Source organism: Heptranchias perlo, chromosome 40, assembly GCF_035084215.1.
Source record: "Heptranchias perlo isolate sHepPer1 chromosome 40, sHepPer1.hap1, whole genome shotgun sequence".
NCBI lineage: Eukaryota > Metazoa > Chordata > Chondrichthyes > Hexanchiformes > Hexanchidae > Heptranchias > Heptranchias perlo.
The window spans coordinates 12,915,529-12,940,685 of record NC_090364.1 but is presented as its reverse complement, the minus strand read 5'-3'; the positions used below and the strand labels follow the sequence as shown (position 1 = coordinate 12,940,685).

Sequence of the window (25,157 nt, the reverse complement as noted above, 5' to 3'; positions counted from 1 at the left end):
GAGTGAGGACAGGATTGGACCGTCCTCTGGATGCCACCCCACCTACCCCACCCCCACCTACCCCACCCCACCACGGTCAAAAAAGCTTGAACACACTCACTGCGTAGGCCCAGGCATGGAAAGATGCTGGCGGGACGCCAACCGTTTGTAGAACTGTATCGCGGGCTCCAGCGAAGGAAAATCAAGAGGAGAAATTCAGGGGGAGGGCGAGAGAGAGACAGCCGAGACAGTCAGCAGGGAAATATTTGCGGAGGATTTTAGGTAAATTCCTACAAAGGGAAGTATTCGGAAGATGTGCCTGTCAGGTGCTCGTGGTGTGAAGGTATCTCAAGTCAAACAACAAGGAAGAAAGCCCCCGCTCTCAGCCCGCTCGGTTACAGGGGAACATCTGCCAGAGCTCAGGAAGTGGGACCACATGCTGGGATAGATGAAGATTGGCTAATTATACACAGGGGCAGGCCAGAGAGGAAGCTGGCATTTTGCCAAGTCTTTGCCATGAGCTGTCAGCCTCCAGTGTGCACGGGCCTCATCAGAGGAGGTCCCGTCTTGTTCAAGGAGACAGCTATTAACGCAATATAGTTAGCACCCATTCAACTGAAGGGCAGGGTAAGAGGATTCTTTGCTCCAAGCTCAGGCGGTTGTGCACCTCCAGGGAGGCCCCTGCGTGTGTGCCGCCCTGGCTGTTTGTGCCAGGGTTGCCAACAGTGGCTGAGCAAGGCTCTCGATTCTTTTGAGGTGGGGGGGTTGTCACGAGCGGGCTGAATGGGGCTCAGAGACAGGACGCAGGGAGGAGGAAGGCTTGGTATTTCTGGAGCTTGAAACGAAGAAAGAACTTGCATTTGTATAGAAGCTTTCACAGGGCGTGGCTTTAGTGGCAGGAGATCCTGGCTCTAAATCCCTTTAAACTGAGGCAGCCATGGCTCAATTAGGAAGTATCTCCCCTCAGAGTCAGAAGGCCATTGGTTGTCTCCCGTTGTATCTTTGTTTAGACCTTGCATTAGATTATTTTATTAGTGGTGCTAAAGGAGTCATTTATGGTGCTCATTTCTGACCCGGAACACTGGGATTCCCATTTCCACCCCTACTGGTTCAATTAAAATAGGTTCACATGGTTCATGTGGCTCACACTCTTGTCTCTGAGTCAGAAGGTTGTGGGTTCAGGTCCTACTCCAGAGACTTAAGCACATAATCCAGACTGACACTCTAGTACAGTGTTGAGGGAGTGCTGTATTGTCAGAGGTGCTATCTTTCAGATGAGATGTTAAATTGAGGCTCTGTCTGTCCTCTCAGGTGGATGTAAAAGATCCCAAGGCACTATTTGATAGAAGAGCAGGGGAGTTCTCCCTAGTGTTCTGGCCAATATTTATCACTAAGACAGACTATCTGGTCATTATCTCGTTGCTGTTTGTGGGAGCTTGCTGTGTGCAAATTGGCTGTTACATTTCCTACATTACAACAGTGACTACACTTCAAAAGTACTTCATTGGCTGTAAAGCGCTTTGGGACGTCCTGAGGTTGTGAAAGGCGCTATATAAATGCAAGTTCTTTCTTTTCTTTTCTCAGGATGTCCCAAAATGTTTTGCAGCCAATTAATTACTTTTGAAGTGTAGTTATTGTCAATTATATAATATAAACCAGTGATGACAATTTGCATACGGCAGGGTCCCACAAACAGCAATTAATGTGTTTATGGTGGTGTTGGTTTGGGAAGGCATGTTAGCCAGGACAACTCCCTGTTCAGCTTTGAATTATGCCATGGGATCTTTCTATCCAACTGAACGGCTGTACATGGTCTCAATTTATTCCGTCCCTTGCAAGGCTGCACCTCTGACAGCGTGGCACTCCCTCAGTACTGCACTGAAGGATCAGCCTGGATTACCTACTTAGGTCCTGGAGTGGGACTGCGAACCAACGACCGCCTGACTCTAAGGCAAGAGTGCTACTGACTGAGCCAAGCTTGCCCCTGTGCAAGGCACAAGAGAGGAAAGCTGAGACGAGCACTGGTGAGGCAGAAGAAAAGTTGTGAGAGGGAGAGGGACAGGAGCTGAAGGACTTGCCATGAGATGGTAAACATGATGGGTTGTGAGTTTCTGATAGGAAAAAGATACAAAATGGTTAGATCGGACTGTAAATAATGAGCTGATGGGGGAACAAGCTGAGCGGGCTGGCTCATTTCTCCTATAAATAGGCAGCAAGCAAAGTGCTGGGATAAACCTCTCGACCCTTCCTATCTCTGGAACCTCTTCCATGCCTTATAATCTCTCTTCCCTCCCAAACTCTCCATTCCGCTGACTCTGGCCTCTTACGCAATCCCCCTTCAGATCATTTGTTTTTTCTGCCTCATTGAAGTACTTGGGAGGTTTTCCTATGGTCAAGGTACATCAGTTGTTGTCGTTCAGTGTTTAAGCTTTCGAACCTTTTTCAGAAAACACATGAATTAATTTCTGAATCTGTGGGGCCCACAATTTATTTGGTTCTCAGATCCCTCTCCTCTCTTCAGAAAGACGTTGAGTCTTTCTGGGTTACGGCTCCCAGGGTCCCTGGATGTTGGGAGGGCATCCAGGGCACCAGGGTTCTGGGAATGGTCCCCAGGTGTCGGGGGTATCTGAGGGTGCTGGGAATGTCCCCGGGTGTCGGGGGGATCTGAGGGTGCTGGGAATTGTCCCCAGGTGTGGGGGGGATCTGAGGGTGCTGGGAATCGTCCCCAGGTGTGGGGGGGATCTGAGGGTGCTGGGAATCGTCCCCAGGTGTGGGGGGGATCTGAGGGTGCTGGGAATCGTCCCCAGGTGTGGGGGGGATCTGAGGGTGCTGGGAATGTTCCCGGGTGTCAGGGGGATCTGAGGGTGCTGGGAATGGTCCCCAGGTCTTGGGGAGACTCTGAGGGTGCTGGGAATGGTCCCCAGATGTCAGGGAGACTCTGAAGGCACTGGGAATGGTCCCCAGGTGTCAGGGGGATCTGAGGGTGCTGGGAATGTCCCCGGGTGTCAGGGGGATCTGAGGGTGCTGGGAATGGTCCCCAGGTGTTGGGGAGACTCTGAAGGCACTGGGAATTGTCCCCAGGTGTCGGGGAGACTCTGAAGGCACTGGGAATGGTCCCCAGGTGTCGGGGGGAATCTGAGGGTGCTGGGCTATAGCTCTCAAAGTGCTACTCACCCTCTGGTTTCTAGCCCAACTGGCCAATCTACATATATCTGCTGAGTATCAGCAGGCTATTTAATCATGAGGGGCATCACAGCCGGACCTCACCCCATGTCCATGCATAGAATCATAGAATGATACAAGCACAGAAGGAGGCCATTCGGCCCATCGTGCCTGCGCCGGCCCTCCGAAGGAGCTACTAATTAATCCCACTCCCCCTGCTCGTTCCCCATAGTCCTGCAATTTTTTCCTTTTTAAGTATTTATCCAATTCCCTTTTGAAAGTTATTATTGAATCTGCTTCCCCCACCCTTTCAGGCAGCGCATTCCAGACCGTAAACAGCTCGCTGCGAAAAAACATTTCTCCTCATCTCCCCCCGTGGCTTTTTCGCGAATGATCTTAAATCTGTATCCTCTGGTTATCGACCCTCCTGCCAGTGGAAACAGTTTCTCTCTATTTACTCCATCAAAACCCCATATAATTCGTAAAACCTCGATCCCCCCACATTCAGATCAAATTGTTTGAAAAACACAACCTTTAATGAGCACTCCAAGTGGGGCTGGCGCAGGGTAGATCTGTGCTCTGCAAACCCATTTCTTTCTAGATACAGCGTTCTGTAATCTGTGCTGTGGTGCAGGCGTCATCATCAAACAATAAATTCATAATTTATGGACCCTCCGCCAATTCGTTAAAAAAAAGGGGCGAAGTGAGCAGTGTTTTGCTTTTCATGCTTTTTTAATGCAATCAATGCAATTTGATTGTCAGCCGTGGCTCGGTGGCTAGCTCTCTTGCCTCTGGGTCAGAAGGTTGTGGGTTCAAATCCCACTCCAGAGACTTGAGTCCATAATCTAGGCTGACGGTCCAGTGCAGTACTGAGGGAGTGCTGCACTGTCGGAGGTGCCGTCTTTCACATGAAACGTTAAACCGAGGTCCTGTCTGCCCTCTCAGGTGGACGTAAAAGACCCCACGGCCACTATTCGAAGATAAGCAGGGGGAGCTCTCCCCAGTGTCCTGGGCGATATTTATCCCTCAACCAACAACAGATTATCTGGTCATTATCACATTGCTGTTTGTGGGATCTTGCTGTGCGCAAATTGGCTGCCACGTTTCCTACATGACAACAGTGACTACACTTCAAAAGTACTTCATTGGCTGTAAAGCGCTTTGGGACGTCCTGAGGTCATGAAAAGGCGCTATATAAATGCAAGTTCTTTCTTCTTAAGGTGGGGAATGCGATGATGGTTTGAAGTCAGAATACTTTGTTGTTTACGGTTCATTTCTGACCAACACACACAGTCCACTCCATCTAAAAGAAACCCACTTGGATGAGATCTCTTCAAAATGTGGATCAAACTCTCCAGTTTGCAGTTGGCCCACAGAAATATGAATAATTCATCCAGTGATTGGGTCTAACCAAAAAACAATCGTCACACCGACAACCACCCACAGGAGACTCAATCATACATCAAAGACATCTGACTTCGTACCACACCAGCGCTGAGGTTTACAAGGATGCTACATGTTGCTAGGTCTTTGAGTCACAGCACGATGTGAGCACAGTCCCATTTACACCCAAGAACAGTCAGGGAGCAAGAGATGGCCATTCGCCCCTTTGAATTGCAGTCCTTCAGTACAGAGGTTATTAAACCATTCTGTGTACTGGAGTCCTGTAAATAATGACACCACCCCAGGAATCTTTATAAATACTGACACACTCCCGGGGACCCCCTGTAAATACTGACACACTCCCGGGGACCCCCTGTAAATACTGACACACTCCCGGGGACCCCCTGTATATACTGACACACTCCCGGGGACCCCCTGTAAATACTGACACACTCCCGGGGACCCCCTGTAAATGCTGACACACTCCCGGGGACCCCCTGTAAATACTGACACACTCCCGGGGACCCCCTGTAAATACTGACACACTCCCGGGGACCCCCAGTAAATACTGACACACTCCCGGGGACCCCCTGTAAATACTGACACACTCCCGGGGACCCCCAGTAAATACTGACACACTCCCGGGGACCCCCTGTAAATACTGACACACTCCCGGGGACCCCCTGTAAATACTGACACACTCCCGGGGACCCCCTGTAAATACTGACAGACTGCCGGGGACCCCCTGTAAATACTGACACACTCCCGGGGACCCCCTGTAAATACTGACACACTCCTGGGGACCCCCTGTAAATACTGACACACTCCTGGGGACCCTCTGTAAATACTGACACACTCCCGGGGACCCTCTATAAATACTGACACACTCCCGGGGACCCCCAGTAAATACTGACACACTCCCGGGGACCCCCTGTAAATACTGACACACTCCCGGGGACCCCCTGTAAATACTGACACACTCCCGGGGACCCCCAGTAAATACTGACACACTCCCGGGGCCCCCTGTAAATACTGACACACTCCCGGGGACCCCCTGTAAATACTGACACACTCCCGGGGACCCCCTGTAAATACTGACACACTCCCGGGGACCCCCTGTAAATACTGACAGACTGCCGGGGACCCCCTGTAAATACTGACACACTCCCGGGGACCCCGTGTAAATACTGACACACTCCCGGGGAACCCCTGTAAATACTGACACACTCCCGGGGACCCCGTGTAAATAGTGACACACTCCCGGGGACCACCTGTAAATACTGACACACTCCCGGGGACCACCTGTAAAAACTGACACACTCCCGGGGACTCCCTGTAAATACTGACACATTCCCGGGGACCCCCTGTAAATACTGACACACTCCCGGGCACTCCCTGCAATTACTGACACACTCCCGGTGACTCCCTGTAAATACTGACACACTCCTGGGGACCCCCTGTAAATACTGACACACTCCCGGGCACTCCCTGTAAATACTAACACACTCCCGGGGACCCCCTGTAAATACTGACACACTCCCGGGGACCCCCTGTAAATACTGACACACTCCCGGGGACTCCCTGTAATTACTGACACACTCCCGGGGACCCCCTGTAAATACTGACACACTCCCGGGGACCCCCTGTAAATACTGACACACTCCCGGGGACTTCCTGTAAATACTGACACACTCCTGGGGACTTCCTGTAAATACTGACACACTCCCCGGAACTCCCTGTAAATCCCTGTAAATATTGACACACTCCCGGGGACTTCCTGTAAATACTGACACACTCCTGGGGACTTCCTGTAAATACTGACACACTCCTGGGGACCCCCTGTAAATACTGACACACTCCCGGGGACTTCCTGTAAATACTGACACACTCCTGGGGACCCCCTGTAAATATTGACACACTCCCGGGGACTTCCTGTAAATACTGACACACTCCTGGGGACTTCCTGTAAATACTGACACACTCCCGGGGACTTCCTGTAAATACTGACACACTCCTGGGGACTTCCTGTAAATACTGACACACTCCCGGGGACTTCCTGTAAATACTGACACACTCCTGGGGACCCCCTGTAAATACTGACACACTCCTGGGGACTTCCTGTAAATACTGACACACTCCTGGGGACCCCCTGTAAATATTGACACACTCCCGGGGACTTCCTGTAAATACTGACACACTCCTGGGGACTTCCTGTAAATACTGACACACTCCCGGGGACTTCCTGTAAATACTGACACACTCCTGGGGACTTCCTGTAAATACTGACACACTCCCGGGCACTCCCTGCAATTACTGACACACTCCCGGGCACTCCCTGCAATTACTGACACACTCCCGGGCACTCCCTGTAATTACTGACACACTCCCGGGCACTCCCTGTAATTACTGACACACTCCCGGGCACTCCCTGCAATTACTGACACACTCCCGGGCACTCCCTGTAATTACTGACACACTCCCGGGCACTCCCTGCAATTACTGACACACTCCCGGGCACTCCCTGCAATTACTGACACACTCCCGGGCACTCCCTGCAATTACTGACACACTCCCGGGCACTCCCTGCAATTACTGACACACTCCCGGGCACTCCCTGTAATTACTGACACACTCCCGGGCACTCCCTGCAATTACTGACACACTCCCGGGCACTCCCTGCAATTACTGACACACTCCCGGGCACTCCCTGTAATTACTGACACACTCCCGGGCACTCCCTGTAATTACTGACACACTCCCGGGCACTCCCTGCAATTACTGACACACTCCCGGGCACTCCCTGTAATTACTGACACACTCCCGGGCACTCCCTGCAATTACTGACACACTCCCGGGCACTCCCTGCAATTACTGACACACTCCCGGGCACTCCCTATAATTACTGACACACTCCCGGGCACTCCCTGCAATTACTGACACACTCCCGGGCACTCCCTGCAATTACTGACACACTCCCGGGCACTCCCTATAATTACTGACACACTCCCGGGCACTCCCTGTAATTACTGACACACTCCTGGGTGATAAACAGCATCTTAAAGGAGGAGAGAGAGGTGAAGAGGCGGAGAGGTTTGGGAATGGAATTCCAGAGCTTCGGGCTTAGACGTGCCTATATTGGGCCTTTTCAATTGGTCCCAGCTCTTCTGGGCCAGGAAGGGGAGTATTTAGCTGAGCTCTTGCTCCTGATCATTAGCCAATGATTCCTGTTAGAAAATGTATGTGGATGTCCGATCAGCACGAGATTGGGCTGTGATGCCATGCATGGTCAAATAGTTGCTGACATTCGTCATCTAGATTTACACATGAAGGAGGCCTACTAATGCCAGTCCAATTATACCTGAGCAGGAGTCGGCACCTTGAGGAGAAGAGAGCCTCGGGTACTGAGATACTGGGTCTCAGGTACTGAGATACTGGGTCAGGTACTGAGATACTGGGCCTCTGGTACTGAGATACTGGGTCAGGTACTGAGATACTGGGCCTCTGGTACCGAGATACTGGGCCTCAGGTCCTCAGATACTGGGCCTTAGTTCTCACATATTGGGCCTCTGGGGCTGATACCTGACTCTGCCACAACTCTCGGCAAAGTACCTGACCCAGTATTTCAGTACCTGAGACCCAGTATCTCAGTACCTGACCCAGTATCTCAGTACCTGAGACCCAGTATCTCAGTACCTGAGACCCAGTATCTCAGTACCTGACCCAGTATCTCTGTACCTGAGGCCCAGTATCTCAGTACCTGACCCAGTATCTCAGTACCTGAGACCCAGTATCTCAGTACCTGACCCAGTATCTCAGTACCTGACCCAGTATCTCAGTACCTGAGGCCTAGTATCTCAGTACCTGAGACCCAGTATCTCAGTACCTGAGACCCAGTATCTCAGTACCTGACCCAGTATCTCAGTACCTGACCCAGTATCTCAGTACCTGACCCAGTATCTCAGTACCTGACCCAGTATCACAGTACCTGAGGCCTAGTATCTCAGTACCTGAGACCCAGTATCTCAGTACCTGAGACCCAGTATCTCAGTACCTGACCCAGTATCTCAGTATCAGAGGCCCAATATCACAAGCTAGCTGTCACTCTGCTAAAAGGTCCTGTCTTCCTCTGCCAAAGGCTGTGAGTGTCATACCTCAGCCTGAAGTCCCTCTCTGTTGGCCTCACCCTGACTCTCCAGAGAGGGAGAGGAAGAGAGAGGGAGGGAGAGAGAAAGAGCGAGAGAGGGATAAAGAGAAATAATGACATTCCTCTGACCTCACTGAGCTGACAGTCAAAGTTTCCACCTTGACTGAAACTACATCCCCTTGAGACAGGAACGTGTGAGCCAAGTCCCCTGTTGGGCATATTGAATGAAAACTGTTCTATCACAAGAGCAAGAAATACTTACGGCCAAACAACAACAACAACAACAACAACAACAACGTGCATTTATATAGCGCCTTTAATGTTATAAAACATCCTAAGGCGCTTCACAGAAGCGTAATCAAACAAAATTTGACACCGAGCCACATAAGGAGATATTAGAACAGGTCAAAGCTTGGTCAAAGAGGTAGGTTTTAAGGAGCATCTTAATGGAAGAGGGAGAGGTGGAGAGGTTTAGGGAAGGAATTCCAGAGCTTCGGGCCTAGGCAGCTGAAGGCACGGCCGCCAATGGTGGCTCGACGAGCTTCATTGTTTCAAATCCAACGTATCATGGCAGAAGTAAACAATCTGTTGTCAGGCCTATCTGGTGTCCCCACCGAGAAAGAGCCTAATCTACATTCTAAACGGCTTTAAATTTTAAGTAAAAAGAAATGTATATCTTGGAGTTAAGCGGAACCTAACCTTTATAGCAATATCATAGCACGAATTAAAACAAAGTCTCTTCCAGGATATTCAGGTAAAAGTCCCAGAGGTGGGAATTGCCGTGTGTCCTGCATGTTTACAGGGTACAAACATGAAGTTTAATTCAGTTACGTGCCCACATCATGGCGGTGTAAGGAAAGGGTTAATTAAATTGTCCTGAAGTCTCCTTGTGTTCACTTGTAGCTTTTGCCTGTTAAGTGAGTTTCAATGTTCAGTTTAGTCAGTGGGAATTAAAAGAAATATCAGGCGGGGACAGTCTTTAGCTGATAAGAAATTACAAAGAGGCTGTCTTGAATAGGCACCTGCCTGAGAAACACCTGAGATCTGAAAATCAGGGATCGTGTGAGTCAAGTTAAGGGGGTCTGGTCTGTCCGTTGCAATCACATCTGTGTCAAATGATAAATATGGATTAGGTCATGAAGAAACATATGGATTCTCAAGTAGCAGAGTGGGTAAAAGAGGTTTAATAGTGGGCGTTAGAACAGATATTTTGGAATTCGTTTAAGGTCTGGCCACCAAGAACTTTGCGCTGGTGTTTTGAATTCTCCAGTGAAGATGCAAGGTATCGCAGTAAGTGTGCTGTTAAGTGTATGTGTAATTGTTGTCAATAATAGTTATCACTGCATGCTTAATTTCTACAACAGTAAATAACTACTTTTGAACTCTTATATTTGGAGGATTCCAAGATTCTCCTCCTTTCCTTCACCTTGTCCAAGATCTGCCAAGCGGTGATTAACTAAGATTGTAGCACACGCGGAGGCCATATGTGAACTGTGAAGTTATCTTATAGTCAGTCCACGAACATACAAAGTCACAGTTCTCACTTAATGCAACTTCCGTCCCTCATCGTAAATGGGATAATGAATAAAATCACCCCCACTGGCCCGGTTAGCTGTCACCTTCATTTGGCCCTGTCCTACTTTACATTTACTGAAAGGAATGGACGGAAACTGGTCGATGTCAGGCCCCCTGATTTCCCCATACCTGTGATCGATTGCCGAGGCTGCTCACCGGTAACTCAAGATCGGAAAACCCATCCCCGTTATCTCGAGGGTTTAACTAGCCGGTCGGTTGAAGGACAAACTCACGTCAATGGTGTAGGGACTTAAAAATAGCAGAGTGAGGACATCACAGCCTGAGATCCTCCCTACACTGGGCCAGAGTGTATTCTAGAACTTGTGACCCCCCCCGACCCCGACAGCTCACCTCGAAACAGGGGTCACCATACCGCCAACCTCTGAACCTTAATTACAGGCACCACTCGGCCAAAGCTGCCCCTCAGCAAGGGGTTACCTACCGGTACTGTTCCTCGAAGATCTTGGTGTCAGGCCGTCAGTGATGGGCACCTGAACTGTCCCGATATTCCCATCACGTTCGATGTAATCCATGGTGGGGTGTCCCTGCTGCTTCAGGAGATCAGTGAGAGCTCTGGAAAGACAAGACAGAAAACTCACCAGCGTGCTCCAATTTAGTCTTCAACCTCAGTATCATTTATTAGTCTCCTCCTCTCCTGAAGTCTTGGACTCCTGGGGAATGGTTCCCCAGGTGCTCCTCAATACTGCACCTGAGTGGCCAGTTCTTCATGTGTGAGCCGAGACAACGAGAGTGTCAGCAGAGTATACGACCGTGGGGCATATCACAGCAGGGCCCGGTCCATTCTCCACTCAAATTTCCCCCACACACTTAACATTAGGTCACTGGAAAGCCATTGGGAGCGGGAACCCTGATTTTTTTCCCTCTCTCGGCCAAGGCCTCTGATGTACCTCCCCTAACACAATTAGCTAACCCAACGTAGACTGAGAGGAGAACCTGGGATATTTTTGTCTGCAAGGTTCAGTACTGGGCTGTGCCTTTACCCACCAGGCCAGTGGGGCAGAGGCTCATCTTGTCATTGTTAACCAGTATAATACTCAGAGACAATGTATTGATGCAGGGATACTCCTGATCATCTGCCATAACTCTGTCGGTGTTTTTGCACTGGGGCACCCGTCCCTCGTCAGTGGCATCGAAGCATAACCTTCTATTCCTTTCTCCCTCATGAGTTTATCTAGCTTCCCCTTAAATGCAATCCTGTTATTCGCCTCAACTACTCCTTGTGGTAGTGAGTTCCACATTCTCACCACTCTCTGGGTAAAGAAGTTTCTCTTGAAATCCCTATTGGATTTATTAGTGATTATCTTATATTAATTGCCCCTAGTTCTGGTCTCCCCCGTAAGTGGAAACATTTTCTCTACATCTATCCTATCAAACCCTTTCATAATCTTAAAGACCTCTATCAGGTCACCCCTCAATCTTCTCTTTTCGAGAGAAAAGAGCCCCAGCCCTTTTCTGATAGCTATAACCTCTCAGTTCTGGCATCATCCTAGTAAATCTTATTTGCACCTTCTCCAGTGCCTCTATATCCTTTTTATAATGTGGAGACCAGAACTGTTCACAGTCCTCCAAGTGTGGTCTCACCAAGGTTCTATACAAGTTTAACATAACTTCTCTGCTTTTCAATTCTATCCCTCCAGAAATGAACCCCAGTGCTTGGTTTGCTTTTTTTATGGCCTTATTAACCTGCGTCGCTACTTTTAGTGATTTGTGTATCTGTACTCCCAGATCCCTCTGCTCCTCTACCCCATATAGACTCTTATTATCCAAGCATTATGTGGCCTCCTTATTCTTCCTACCAAAATGTAATACCTCACACTTATCTATATTGAAATTCATTTTCAGCTGTCTCCCTACAGGAGTCACTGGCTTTCAGAGATGAGGAGTGAAAACAAGGAAAATGTCTTCTAAAAATCTTATTCCCGACTCTGTAATTCTTTTAGTAAAAACAAAGTAAAGCTGTGGATTGGGAAATATCTGTGGAAAGAATTATCCAGTTCACAGTAAATAAGAGAATTGAGTTTTGTTTTAATATCTTTTCTGCGTTCGACGCGGTGAATCATTGCAGCATAAACATATATTTAGATTGCAGTCATATGCCTGCAGCACTCAGCTCTCTGTCATTTAGCTGTTTGCTGTGTTTGTGTGAATCTGCCAGCTGTGTGATCGTCCCAACACATCACAAAAAACACATTTCAGCTACAACTCAAAGGATTTTAGATCGTTTTTCTCCAGTTTACTCTCCATCTCTCCTGAAGCTGCTGTCTCTATGGCCGAGAAATGTGACTTGCACCCAAAATGCAGCTCCATGGTATGGCACCATGGAACAAGTCCATTGGGCAGCTTCATGGTACAGCTCCATGGTAAGGGTCCATGTGCAGCTCCATGGTAGAGCTCCATGATACAGCTCCATGGTAGGGCTCCATGGTAGGCCTCCATAGTAAGGCTCCATGGTACAGCTCCATTGTAGGCCTCCATGGTAAGGCTCCATGGTACAGCTCCAAGGTACAGCTCCATGGTAGGGCTCCATGGTAGGGCTCCATGGTAAGGCTCCATGGTACAGTTCCATGGTAGGGCTCCATGGTAAGGCTCCATGGTACAGCTCCATGGTACAACTCCTTACCTAAGAAAGGATATATTTGCCATAGAGGAAGTGCAGCGAAGGTTCACCAGACTGATCCCTGGGATGGCAGGCTGTCGTATGAGGAGAGATTGGGTCGACTAGGCCTGTACTCACTAGAGTTTAGAAGAATGAGAGGGGATCTCATTGAAAAATATAAAATTCTGACAGGGCTAGACAATCTGGATGCAGGGAGGATGTTTCCTCTGGCTGGGGGGTCCAGAACGAGGGGTCACAGTCTCAGGATACGGGGTAGGACATTTAGGACTGAGATGAGGAGAAATTTCTTCAGTCAGAGGGTGGTGAACCTGTGGAATTCTCTACCACAGAAGGCTGTGGAGGTCAAGTCACTAAATATATTTAAGAAGGAGATAGATCGGTTTCTAGACACAGAAGGCACCAAGGCGGGAATATGGTATTGAGATCGAGGATCGGCCTTGATCATATTGAATGGCGGAGCAGGCTCGAAGGGCTGAATGGCCTACTCCTGCTCCTATTTTCTATGTTTCTATGTTTCTATGTAAGGCTCCATGATACGGCTCCGTGATACGGCTCCGTGATACGGCTCCGTGGTACAGTTCCATGGTAGGGCTCCATGGAATGAGTCCATGGTACATCTCCATGGTAGGGCTCCATGGTACAGCTCCATGAAATGATCCATGGTACAGCTCCATGGTAGGGCTCCATGGAATGAGTCCATTGTACAACTCCATGGTAGGGTTCCATGGTACAGCTCCATGGTAGGGCTCCATGGAATGATCCATGGTACAACTCCATGGTAGGGCTCCATGGTACAGCTCCATGGAATGAGTCCATGGTACCTCTGGTTCCTCACCCAAGTAGCCATATTTCAGGAATCAGCCTAGACAGTGACTATGGAGGGCATCCCAGCCGAGCACTATCCTGTCCTCAGCTAACTTCCATACACCTGCTCTTTCCAACATGGATCACCCAATAATCAGAAGCGGGAACCCTGGTTGATTTTTCTCCCCGTCACAGAGACACTGGGACTAAATGCAACACCTCAGTTGCTGCCGGGGCTGAGGTCTTTCAGCTCTGCACAGACTGGAGATCAAACCTGGGACTTTCCAGGCAAGTGTGGTTCATTATCACAGTGGGTAATGCACGTCCCAAAATGTCATTTAGGGAGCCTGCGAGGTTAGGAGTTAACTGGGGGGGAGGGAGGTTTAGGTGTTTATTAAGTACAAAGAGCAAAACTCAAGTTAGTCACGGACATTACCTGCAGTCCTAGATTAAAATATGGGTTTATAATCACTCTATTATATTATGCAATTGGTATATCGCTGTTAATAACATGAAATTAGTGTTGATGTCATTTAAAATCCCATGGCACTACTTGTAGGGGAGTATGCAATTTTCCTGGGGTCCTGAGCCAATATTCGTCCCTGAATGTCAAATTTTGGATGATAATCGCTCCTGTAACACACCTTGGGACATTTTACTACATTAAAGGCGCTATATAAATGCAAATTGTTGTAGTTGTTGTTGAACCAACACCACCAAAAGTCGATTAACTGGAGATTCATATCATTGCTGTTTGTGGGATATTGCTGCTCTCAAAATGGCTGCTGCGTTTTCCTTAATAAAAGTCACTGTACTCTAAAATAACTCATCGTATCCGAAACAAAAGCAAAATACTGACGAGAGGTCGGCGTTAACTCTGTTTCTCTTTCCACAAATGTTGCCTGACCTGCTGAGTGCATTCCAGCATTTTCTGCTTTTATTTCATCGTCTGTGAAGTGCTTTGACACTTTTACGAGAGCTGATAAAGCCTCGTATGAATGCAAATCTTTCTTTCTACCTGTCATTCAAACTGCTGGAGGCTATAAGAAACGACTATGAAATGATGTCTGTCGAATAACGCCCTCACACAACCCTGAGCTACCACTCCAGTGCGAGACTGCTGCATTGTCGGAGGTCCTGCAGTTTAGTTAGATATTAAACCAAGGCAGGCGTAAAAGATCCCATGGCACTATTCAAAGAAGAGCAGAGAGTCCTGGCCAATATTTACCCCTCAACCATCACCACCAAACAGATTAACTGGTCAATCATCCAATTGCATTTTGAAGTGTGAGAGCCATCAAAATAGATCACATTTTTAAATCAAAATTGAATGCGCCTCCTTCCAATTGAGTGAGATTTAACTGCCTATCCGTGTGTTTGAGTGTCTGGTACATCTCTCACATATGTGCATGAGGGTCAGTGAATTGTTCGATAAATTAGTCGAGCTCCCTTGGCAGGCCATCTCGAAATGGCTCAGTCGCAAAAAATGTAAATGAGTTCTGTCACAATATCTCCGCTTTGCAGGAAAGAAAGCTGAATAAAAATTCTCATTCCTGTAATTGAAGTAGCATCTTCAATTTAGTGCCATTGTCAAGGATTCATCAGTCAATGTTGCACCTTTTCTTGCTCAAATGACAGGCAGGATTAACAGCAGGCAAAACACATCCATCCACAAGCACTAAATAACATATCTGGGGGAAGATTCCTGAAAGCTGTCCTCCCCGACTCCATCCCTACCGCACACCCCCCACCTCAATACTGCTGAAAGTGCAGGACCAGCCACTGAGACAAGGGCCTCCCTGACTGATGGAAATGTTATAAACCCAGCAGTTGATAATAAAGACTTGCATTTATATAGGGCCTTTCACAACCTCAGGACGCCCCAAAGCGCTTTACAGCTAATGAAGTACTTTTGAAGTGTAGTCACTGTTGTAATGTAGGAAACGCGGCAGCCAATTTGCGCACAGCAAGATCCCACAAACAGCAATGAGATAATGACCAGGTAATCTGTTTAAGTGATGCTCATTAAGAGATAAATATTGGCCAGGACACTGGGGAGAACTCCCCTGCTCTTCTTCAAAAGAGTGCCATGGGATCATTAATAGCCTGAGAGGGCCTCGGTTTAATGTCTCATCTGAAACTCAGCACCTACCGACAGGGCAGCTCTCCCTCAGTGCTGCACTGAAGTGTTAGCCTGGATTATGTACTCAAGCCTCTAGAGTGGGGCTTGAACCCAGGACCTTTGGATTCAGAGGCAAGAGTGCTACCCACTGAACCACCCTAAAGTATCAGATAGGGACAGTAGAGGGGAACCTGGGTTTAAATTAGGCCCTGCCGACTCTCCCACATTGGGGGTAATTTTGACTTTGGGCGATAGTGTAAACCAGGTGATCTCGGATCAGGCACCCGTTATGCGTCTCTCCCCATTCTCATTTCCACTGAAGCTGACGGAGGGATGTATAACGGGGTCTGAGTCAATGTCATCCGGGTCAAAACGATTCCCCATCGTTTCAGAAGCTCAGATGGGCAATCCCCTGCCCCAGCCTCAGAATCGCCATCTCCCGGTGGTGATAACTGTCCAGTAAATCCAGCCATTCCTCTTGCTTTCTTTCACAGGAGATTGGGAAAATTGAGAGGCCATTGTGGAGGTGCGGCTACCCCACGTTAATGCTAAATTTTGAGGAACGTGGGAGTGTTCCCTGCAGCCAGTCGGGATTATGAAGAGAGAAAGAGAAATATAAGACGAGAAAAACGAAAGGAGGAGAACGGGAATGAGAAGAGAAGAAAGGGAAGAGAAAGACGAGGGAAAGAGGGTGAGAGAGGAGCGATGCCCCATCTTCAATTGTGTTTATTGTTTGGCACAAGATGAATATTCAGGTACGCAGCTCGTGACTGAGAATCGCATGGATATGGATTTGTCCCATGTTAACAGATCTGTTCAAAACTCAGCAGTCACAATGGTCGGTGAGCAGTAATAGGATTTGGTGCAGTCTCAAACCAATTCCCAACTGGTATGGACGGACAGCACAAAGTATACAAAGGCCTTGCATATACCATGACCTTGTATATATTATAATTCTATGTATACCACTGTCCTGTATATATTACAGCTTAGTATATACCATAGCACTTTGAATACTACAGCCCTGTGTAAACAATAGCCTTGTATACACTATAGTCCTGCACATACTATAGCCCTATATATACTATTGCCCTATATATACTATAGCCTTATATACACTATAGTCCTGCACGTACTATGGCCCTACATATACTATTGCCCTATGTATACAATGGCTCTGGGTATCTGTTATTCTATATATAATCGACCCTCACCCCTCGATTAGATTCTAGCCTGTATACTCAACCCTGCGAATCCATTATTCTATATACAAACCAGAAGAGGCCAAGGTTAGTACATAAATTTAACTGTCCTGAGGATTCCTTATTGGTCAGGAGGATCAGGAGTGCTCTCCCCAGGTCCCCCAATAAGTCCGTGAGCTTCCCTAGTCCCGGTCTTGCCTCTCCATCTCAGTTCTGGCATCTGCTGTCAAACCCCTCCCCCCGCCCAGCATTAACTTCATGCCAGGGCTGTTCCTTTGGGTCCCCGACGTCCTCGAGCTCCTCTCCCAATTTCCACACCAGCCTGCCGGCCCGAACTTCACTCCTGCTGGTTTTGGGGAACCCCCCGAACCCCTCGATTAGATTCCAGTCTATAACTCACTCCCGGGTATCCGTTATTCTATATATAAACCATCCGAACCCCTCGATTAGATTCCAGTCTGTAACTCACTCCCGGGTATCCGTTATTCTATATATAAACACCCCAAACCCCTCGATTAGATTCCACCCTGTAACTCACCCCCTGGGTATCTGTTATTATATATATAAACACCCCAAACCCCTCGATTAGATTCCAGTCTGTAACTCACTCCCGGGTATCCGTTATTCTATATATAAACACCCCAAACCCCTCGATTAGATTCCAGTCTGTAACTCACTCCCTGGGTATCTGTTATTATATATATAAACACCCCAAACCCCTCGATTAGATTCCAGCCTGTAACTCACCCCCTGGGTATCTGTTATTATATATATAAACACCCCAAACCCCTCGATTAGATTCCAGCCTGTAACTCACCCCCTGGGTATCTGTTATTATATATATAAACACCCCAAACCCCTCGATTAGATTCCAGCCTGTAACTCACCCCCCGGGTATCCGTTATTATATATATAAACACCCAAACCCCTCGATTAGATTCCAGCCTGTAACTCACCCCCTGGGTATCTGTTATTATATATATAAACACCCCAAACCCCTCGATTAGATTCCAGCCTGTAACTCACTCCCTGGTATCCATTATTCTATATATAAACACCCAAACCTCTCGATTAGATTCCAGCCTGTAACTCATTCCCGGGTATCCGTTATTATATATATAAACACCCAAACCTCTCAACTAGATTCCAGTCTGTAACTCATTCCCGGGTATCTGTTATTCTATATATAAACCCCCCGAACCCCTCGATAAGATTCTAGCCTGTAACTCATTCCCGGGTATCCATCCCGCCCTATTTAAACACATTCACCCAGACCCATATACTGGAATTCTGGGCACCAATTGGGAGAATAAAATGGACCCGATATCGGGGTAGTTTATCCTGCTGCAGACCTCGGACGGCCGGTCGGTCAGGTGAGAGGCCCAGACCATTTTGGGCGTCACGTCTCACTTGCATTCGGAGCTTGATTTTCATATTGAAAGGGTGTAGCGCCTGTCTCCGGCCGGCCAGCGATAGTCCCGCGGGAAGATCGCGGTGGAGCCGGGACCGGTGCACCCAGTCGTTCCCCGCCATTTCCGTGACGACACCGTCACCTTTTCCACCCGGCAGGAAAATCCTCAAAATCTCTGCCGTTATGTCACTAAAAGCAAACTTCAGGATTCGAAGTGGTGCCTTATTCGAAGGGTTAACCGCGCAGTTACTCCAAGCGCGCTGGTGACCAACGGGTTATTGGCGGTTTGGTGCATGCCGGGGTTGGTGGGGGGGGGCGGGGCAGTGAGCTCTCCGCATCCCTCAGACTTTACAGCCGCCAACAAGCCGTGATCTCAACTATCACCAACCAAATACTTCAAAGCAAACCGAAAATTGCAGCCTGTCAGGGTTTCCCTGTCTCTGTAACAGTTTAAATACAGTATGGCTTTCTGCTTTCTGGGTTAAGTGTTGTTCTTCCATCATGCAGCCCTCTCCTAAACGCGCACAGGGCCTACTTAGCTTCATAAAATGTCAAGTACTCTCCACCTCAGGCACCGATTGCAGAGGCCGCAGTGTCACTGGGTTTATTTTACGGAATCGGTAGTAGTCAGCCTTTATCCATCAGGGTTTCCGTTCTGTCAACGAGAAGGTGGTTTTAGTGCCCCTGTTTACAGTAAAACACCCTGGGTCAACAGTCCAACCCCATGTCGCACCTGTGTGTTGAAACTGCGGTACAATTGTAGCAAGGTCATTGATGAAGCAGGTGAATGAAGATGGTTGGGCCTAGGACGCTGCCCTAAGGAACTCCTGCAACAATGTCTTGGGGCTGGAATGATTGGCCTCCAACAACCACCAGCGCCATCTTCCTTTGTGCCAGGCTTGACTCCAGCCACTGGAGAGTTTTCCCCCTGATCTCAATTGAAAGAAAGAAAGAAAGAACTTGCATTTACATAGCGCCTTTCACAACCTCAGGACGTCCCAAAGCGCTTTACAGCCATTGAAGTACTTTTGAAGTGTAGTCACTGTTGCAATGTAGGAAACGCGGCAGCCAATTTGCGCACAGCAAGATCCCACAAACAGCATTGTGGTAATGACCAGATCGTCTCTTTTTACTGAAGTTGGTTGAGGGATAAATATTGGCCAGGACACCGGGGAGAACTCCCCTGCTCTTCTTCAAAATAGTGCCATGTGATCTTTTACGTTCAGCCAAGAGGGCAGATGGAGCCTCGGTTTAACATCTCTTCCAAAAGATGACACCTCCGATAGTGCAACGCTCCCTCAGTACTACACTGTCAGCCATAAATTTTTGTACTCAAGTCTGGGGAGTGGGATTTTGAACCGATAACCTTCTTGACTCAGAGGTAAGAGTGCTACCCCCTGAGCCATAGCTGACGCCCTAATTGACTTCAGTTTTACTGGGGCTCCTTGGTGCCACATTCTGCCTTGGTGCCAAGGGCAGTCACTCTCACCTCGCCTCTGGAATTCAGCTCTTTTTCCTTGATTGCACCAAGGCTGTAATGGGGTCTGGAGCCGAGTGGTTCTGGACCGCAGTAATGGTGAGAGCAGCAAGACCGGGGGAGACCATCTACCCTCATGATCCTTAGAAGGCCGGAGCATGAAGCCATGGAAATCTGTGGGCCTGCCAGAGCTGCGTGCGACTTTAAATTACTGTGATTCATGTCTTCTGTCAGAGCCCCCCCCCCCCCCACAAAGAAGACACTCCAGAGGAGGGGAATCCTTCTGAGGGGGCACCGTCACCCACTTCATCACTGCCAAGCACCAGCATGTTAGAGAGTGCGGTAGTGGAGTCTACACGTGACGATGCACCTAGCCCTAGTACGCAGGAGCAGGTAGTGGTACCAGGAGAGAGCTGAGAGGAAAGCGGGTCGTCTCCCGGCTATGCTGAGGAGGACAGAGATGTGGACTTCAGGGCCTCACACAAGCAGTGAGACGAGCTACTTGGAAGTCCTTCCATCGCCAAGAGTGTGAAGGAGTCTGCTTCCGGCCTGAGTGGGATCATCTCGCAGCCTGCGGCCTACCCCGGAGGGTGTGGCCCGCCTCCAGAGACGCTGCAGTCGGGTCCACACACCAAGAGTCCGTGTTTGCATGATTTGTAGCTTTGGTGGAAGCTTCAGACGGTTGCCGTGCAGACTCTGGATCATGTCTGTCAGTTCCTCAGGCCAAACCCTGTGAAGTGTTACTGAGCGAGTTGACCTTTGGGTGGGATTTCTGTCCTGTCCTGGGGAAAATGGTCCCAGTTTCGTTTTTGGGGCACTGATTTTAATACATTCATTGGGCACCCACCAGTTTCCAGCGGGTGAGTGTTGGAACCCAGTCAGTAACTCCATTAAAATCGGGAACGGCCACTTCAGGATGGGAACAGTAAGTGGCTCCCTCTGGTTTTAACCGCTCACCTGTCTGTTCCTGGTGGTTGGCCAGGGTTAAAATCGGGGCCCTACCCTTCATCCGAAGGTCAGACGTGAGGCTGTTCGCTGTTGATTGCATAAGTGTGAGGTGGTGCATTTTGGTAGGAGGAATAAGGAGGACACTTACTCCTTGGAAAATAAGAGTCTGAACGGGGTAGAGGAAGAGAGGGATCTCGGGGTACAGATTCACAAATCAATAAAGTGGCAATGCACGTTAACAAAGGCATAAAATTGCAATCCAAGCACTGGGGCTCATTTCTACAGGAATAGAATTGAAAAGCAGAGAGGTTATGCATTGACTTGTATTGAGCCTTGGTTAGACCACACTTGGAGTATTGAGCACAGTTCCGGTCTCCATATTATAAAAAAGGATATAGAGACATTGGAAAAAGTGCAAGAAAAGATTTTCAAGGATGATACCAGAACTGAGAGATTATAACTATCAGGAGAGATTGAACAGGCTGGGGCTCTTTTCTCTAGAAAAGAGAAGGCTGAAGGGTGACCTGATAGAGGTCTTTAATATTATAAAAGGGTTTGATAGGGTAGACGTAGAGAAGGTGTTTTCACTTATGGGGGAGACCAAAACTAGGGGCCATAAATATAAGATAGTTACTAATAAATCCAATAAGGAATTCAGAAGAAACTTCTTTACCTGGAGAGAGGTGAGAATGTGGAACTCGCTACCACAAGGTGTATTGAGGCGAATAGCATAGATGCATTTAAGGGGAAGCTAGATAAGTACATGAGGGAGAAAGGAATAGAAGGATATGCTGATAGGGTTAGATGAAGTACAGAGGGAAGAGGCTGGTGTGGAGCATAAAACCTGGCATAGATCTGTTGGGCTGAATGGCCTGTTTCTGTGCTGTAGAAGCAGTCCATGCCAGCATGCAGCAAGACATGGACAACATCCAAGCTTGGGCTAATAAGTGGCAAGTAACATTCACGCCACACAAGTGCCAGGCAATGTCCATCTCCAACTAGAGAGAGTCTAACCACCTCCCTTGACATTCAACGGCATTACCATCGCCAAATCCCCCACCATCAACACCCTGGAGGTCACCATTGACCATAAACTCAACTGGACCAGCCACATAAATGCCACGGCTACTAGAGCAGGTCAGAGGCTGGGTATTGTGTGGCGAGTGGCTCACCTCCTGATTTAAGAAGGAGCTGGATAGATTTCTAGACACAAAAGGCATCAAGGAGTATGGGGTGGGAGCGGGAATATGGTATTGAGATAGAGAATCAGCCATGATCATATTGAATGGCGGAGCAGGTTGAAGGGCTGAATGGCCTACTCCTGCTTCTATTTTCTATGTTTCTATGTTTCTATTCCCCAAAGCCTCTCCACCACCTACAAGGCACAAGTCAGGAGTGTGATGGAATACTCTCCACTTGCCTGGATGGGTGAAGCTCCAACAACACTCAAGAAGCTCGACACCATCCAGGGCAAAGCACTTTGCTTGATCGACAGCCCTTCCACCACCGGCGCACCGTGGCCGCAGTGTATACCATCTACAGGATGCATTGCAACAACTCAACTCTTCGACAGCACCTCCCAAATCCGCCACCTCCACCACCTAGAAGGACAAGGGGGGCAGGTGCATGGGAACACCACCGCCTCCGAGTTCCCCTCCAAGCCACACATCGTCCCGACTTGGAAATATATCAGCCGTCCCTTCATCGTCGCTGGGTCGAAGTCCTGGAACTCCCTTCCGAACAGCACTGTGGGAGAACCTTCACCACACGGACTGCAGCGGTTCAAGAAAAAGTCCCGTCACCACCTTCTCGTGGGCAACTAGGGATGGACAGTAAATACCAGCCTTGCCAGCGCTGTCAACATCCCGAGAATGAATTTTAATAAAGCTCTTTTATACCACCCTCAAATATCAGCAGAGCTCAGAAGTGCCATGCTAATCTACATGCTCCATTAATGAACAAATGCTTTTTTTTGGCTGTGACTTTTAAGTGATAATTAACTGCAAATAGGTTTCATTTTTAATACACTGCCGTCCCATCTGTGTGTGCGTGACAATCTGTGCCGTTTGTACTTACTAAGGAGAACCAGTTTGAATTATCTCCGTGTAGGAATTGCCCCATTCTATCGGGTTAAATTCTATTTCAGCACGGGGGGGGTTTAATTCTCTGTCTGCGCTATTTTTAGCGCACGGAATAATGTATTCACTTTTCATCCCTCTTTGCGCTTTTCAATGTAATCACTAATTTCTAGGTTAGCAACTGCATTAGAAAAATGGAGGCACGTACAGAGCCAGTGGAATATTGACCAGAGCAGAAGACTGCCAGAGAAAGTTCTGGTCAGACTGTACTGTGCTCAGACCCCACCTGGACAATGGTGTGCAGTTCTGCTAACTGAGATACAAGGGGGACATTCAGTTACTGGAGACATGCAGAGAGGAGCCATGGCACCGATCCCTCGTGTGAGGGTCCTGAGCTATGAGGAGTGATTGGGCTTTTCAGTCTTGAAAGGTTGTGTCTGAAAGGTGATCTTACAAGGGTATGACATGGACAGCCATAGTCTGGAATATTACTCTAAGTCAGGAATATAGCAACAAGTGCAGGCAGTTCAGCCTCTCGAGCCTATTCCACCATTCAATTAGATCATGGCTGATCTGTACCTCAACTCCATCTACCCGCCTTGGTTCCGTAACCCTTAATAACCTTAGCTAACAAAAATCGATCAATCTTAGTTTTGAAATTTTCAATTGACCCCCAGCCTCAACAGCTTTTTGGGGGAAGAGAGTTCCAGATTTCCACTCCCCTTTGTGTGAAGAACTATTTCCTGACATCACCCCTGAACGGCCTAGTTCTAATTTTAAGGTTATTTCCCCTTGTTCTGGACTCCCCCACCAGAGGAAACAGTTTCTCTCTATCTACCACAGTTTTGCCCATTCAATTAATCTCTCAATGTCCCTTTGCAACTTTCTGCTCCCATCTACACTACTTACTGTGTCACCTAACTTAGTGCCATCAGCAAACTTGGATATACGGCCATCCATTCCTTCATCTAAGTCATTGATAAATGTAGTAAAAAGCTGAAACCCCAGTATAGATCCCTGGGGGGCACCACTAGTCACATCCTGCCAATTGAAGTACATGCCCATTATCCCTATTCTCCGTCTCCTACCTCCTAACCAATTCCCTACCCATGTCAATAGGTTGCCTCCAATTCCATCCGCTTTTTTGCTAACAATTGCTTGTGTGGAACCTTATCGAACGGCTTCTGGAAGTCCATATAAATAACATCCATAGACCCTCCATTATCTACCACGTTAGCGACCTCTTCAAAAAATTCAACCAGGTTTGTTAGAAATGACTCACCCTTTACAAATCCAAGTTGTAAGAGGAGGACGAGGGGACATAGGTTCAAAGTAGTAAATTGCAAATTTAGGACTGGTGCCAGGAGATTCTTCTTTACATTGAGTGATCAACACACAGAGTGGATTCTCAGACAGAGAGGTGAGGTGAACACCCTGGAATTATTTAAGAAACAACTGGATGCTGCACTTGTTGGGGGTTTGAGGGTCGTTGTGGATGGATGAACTAAGATGGACCGAATGGCCTTCCCCGTCCGTAATTCTCTTGTGATCTTGTGTGAACTGGTGTGCTGCACAGAGGTAGTGAAACCCCCCCACCCACTGACTACGCGTTAAATGAGAATTAGTGTTTACTCCTTGTCTTACCAATGGTGGCCAGTCCACGTGCGCTGTGAGGTCAGATACAATCTAACGGGCCTAAGGAACGAGCCAGAATCTGCAGGAACGTTGTGGAGTCACTTCAACTGCAAACCCTGCACTTAATGAGCGTGTGTCTGTAAGCACAGTTAATCCCCTCATGGAACGTCTGCTCCATCAGTCCTGATTGGCACAGGTGAAACCTGCGGTTCCCAGAAGTCCCTGCATTAGCTCATGCCCCATAGAGGCCCCATTCTATTTTTCGCTTGTAACAGAATCAAAGGCCGTGTTGAAATAATTATCTGTGGAAGTGCCCCTTCATCACCAGCGTAAAATGCATCAGCATCGACCGATGGAACAGGCCAGGAAGAAAGGCACCACGAGCTGCAGAAGGTAGGTGAGAGGTAGCTATAATTATTGAGGAACGAGGGACTTCGGTTATGTGGAGAGACTGGAGAAGCTGGGGTTGTTCTCCTTAGAGCAGAGAAGGTTAAGGGGAGATCTAATGGAGGTGTTCAAAATTATGACGAGTTTTGATAGAGTAAATAAGGAGAAACTGTTTCCACTGGCAGGAGGGTCAGTAACCAGAGGACACAGAT

General features: G+C 48.2%; 1 protein-coding gene across 1 annotated transcript in view; it reads right to left on the bottom strand.

Annotated features, from left to right (window-relative positions):
- The window catches only part of LOC137305426 (protein shisa-9-like), a 98,916-nt gene that overhangs the window by 34,214 nt on the left and 39,545 nt on the right, over window positions 1-25,157 (bottom strand). The window contains exon 2 of the mRNA XM_067974252.1: window positions 10,686-10,816. Within this exon, the coding sequence (XP_067830353.1) occupies window positions 10,686-10,816 (131 nt within the window). The remainder of the gene's footprint in view (window positions 1-10,685; window positions 10,817-25,157) is intronic.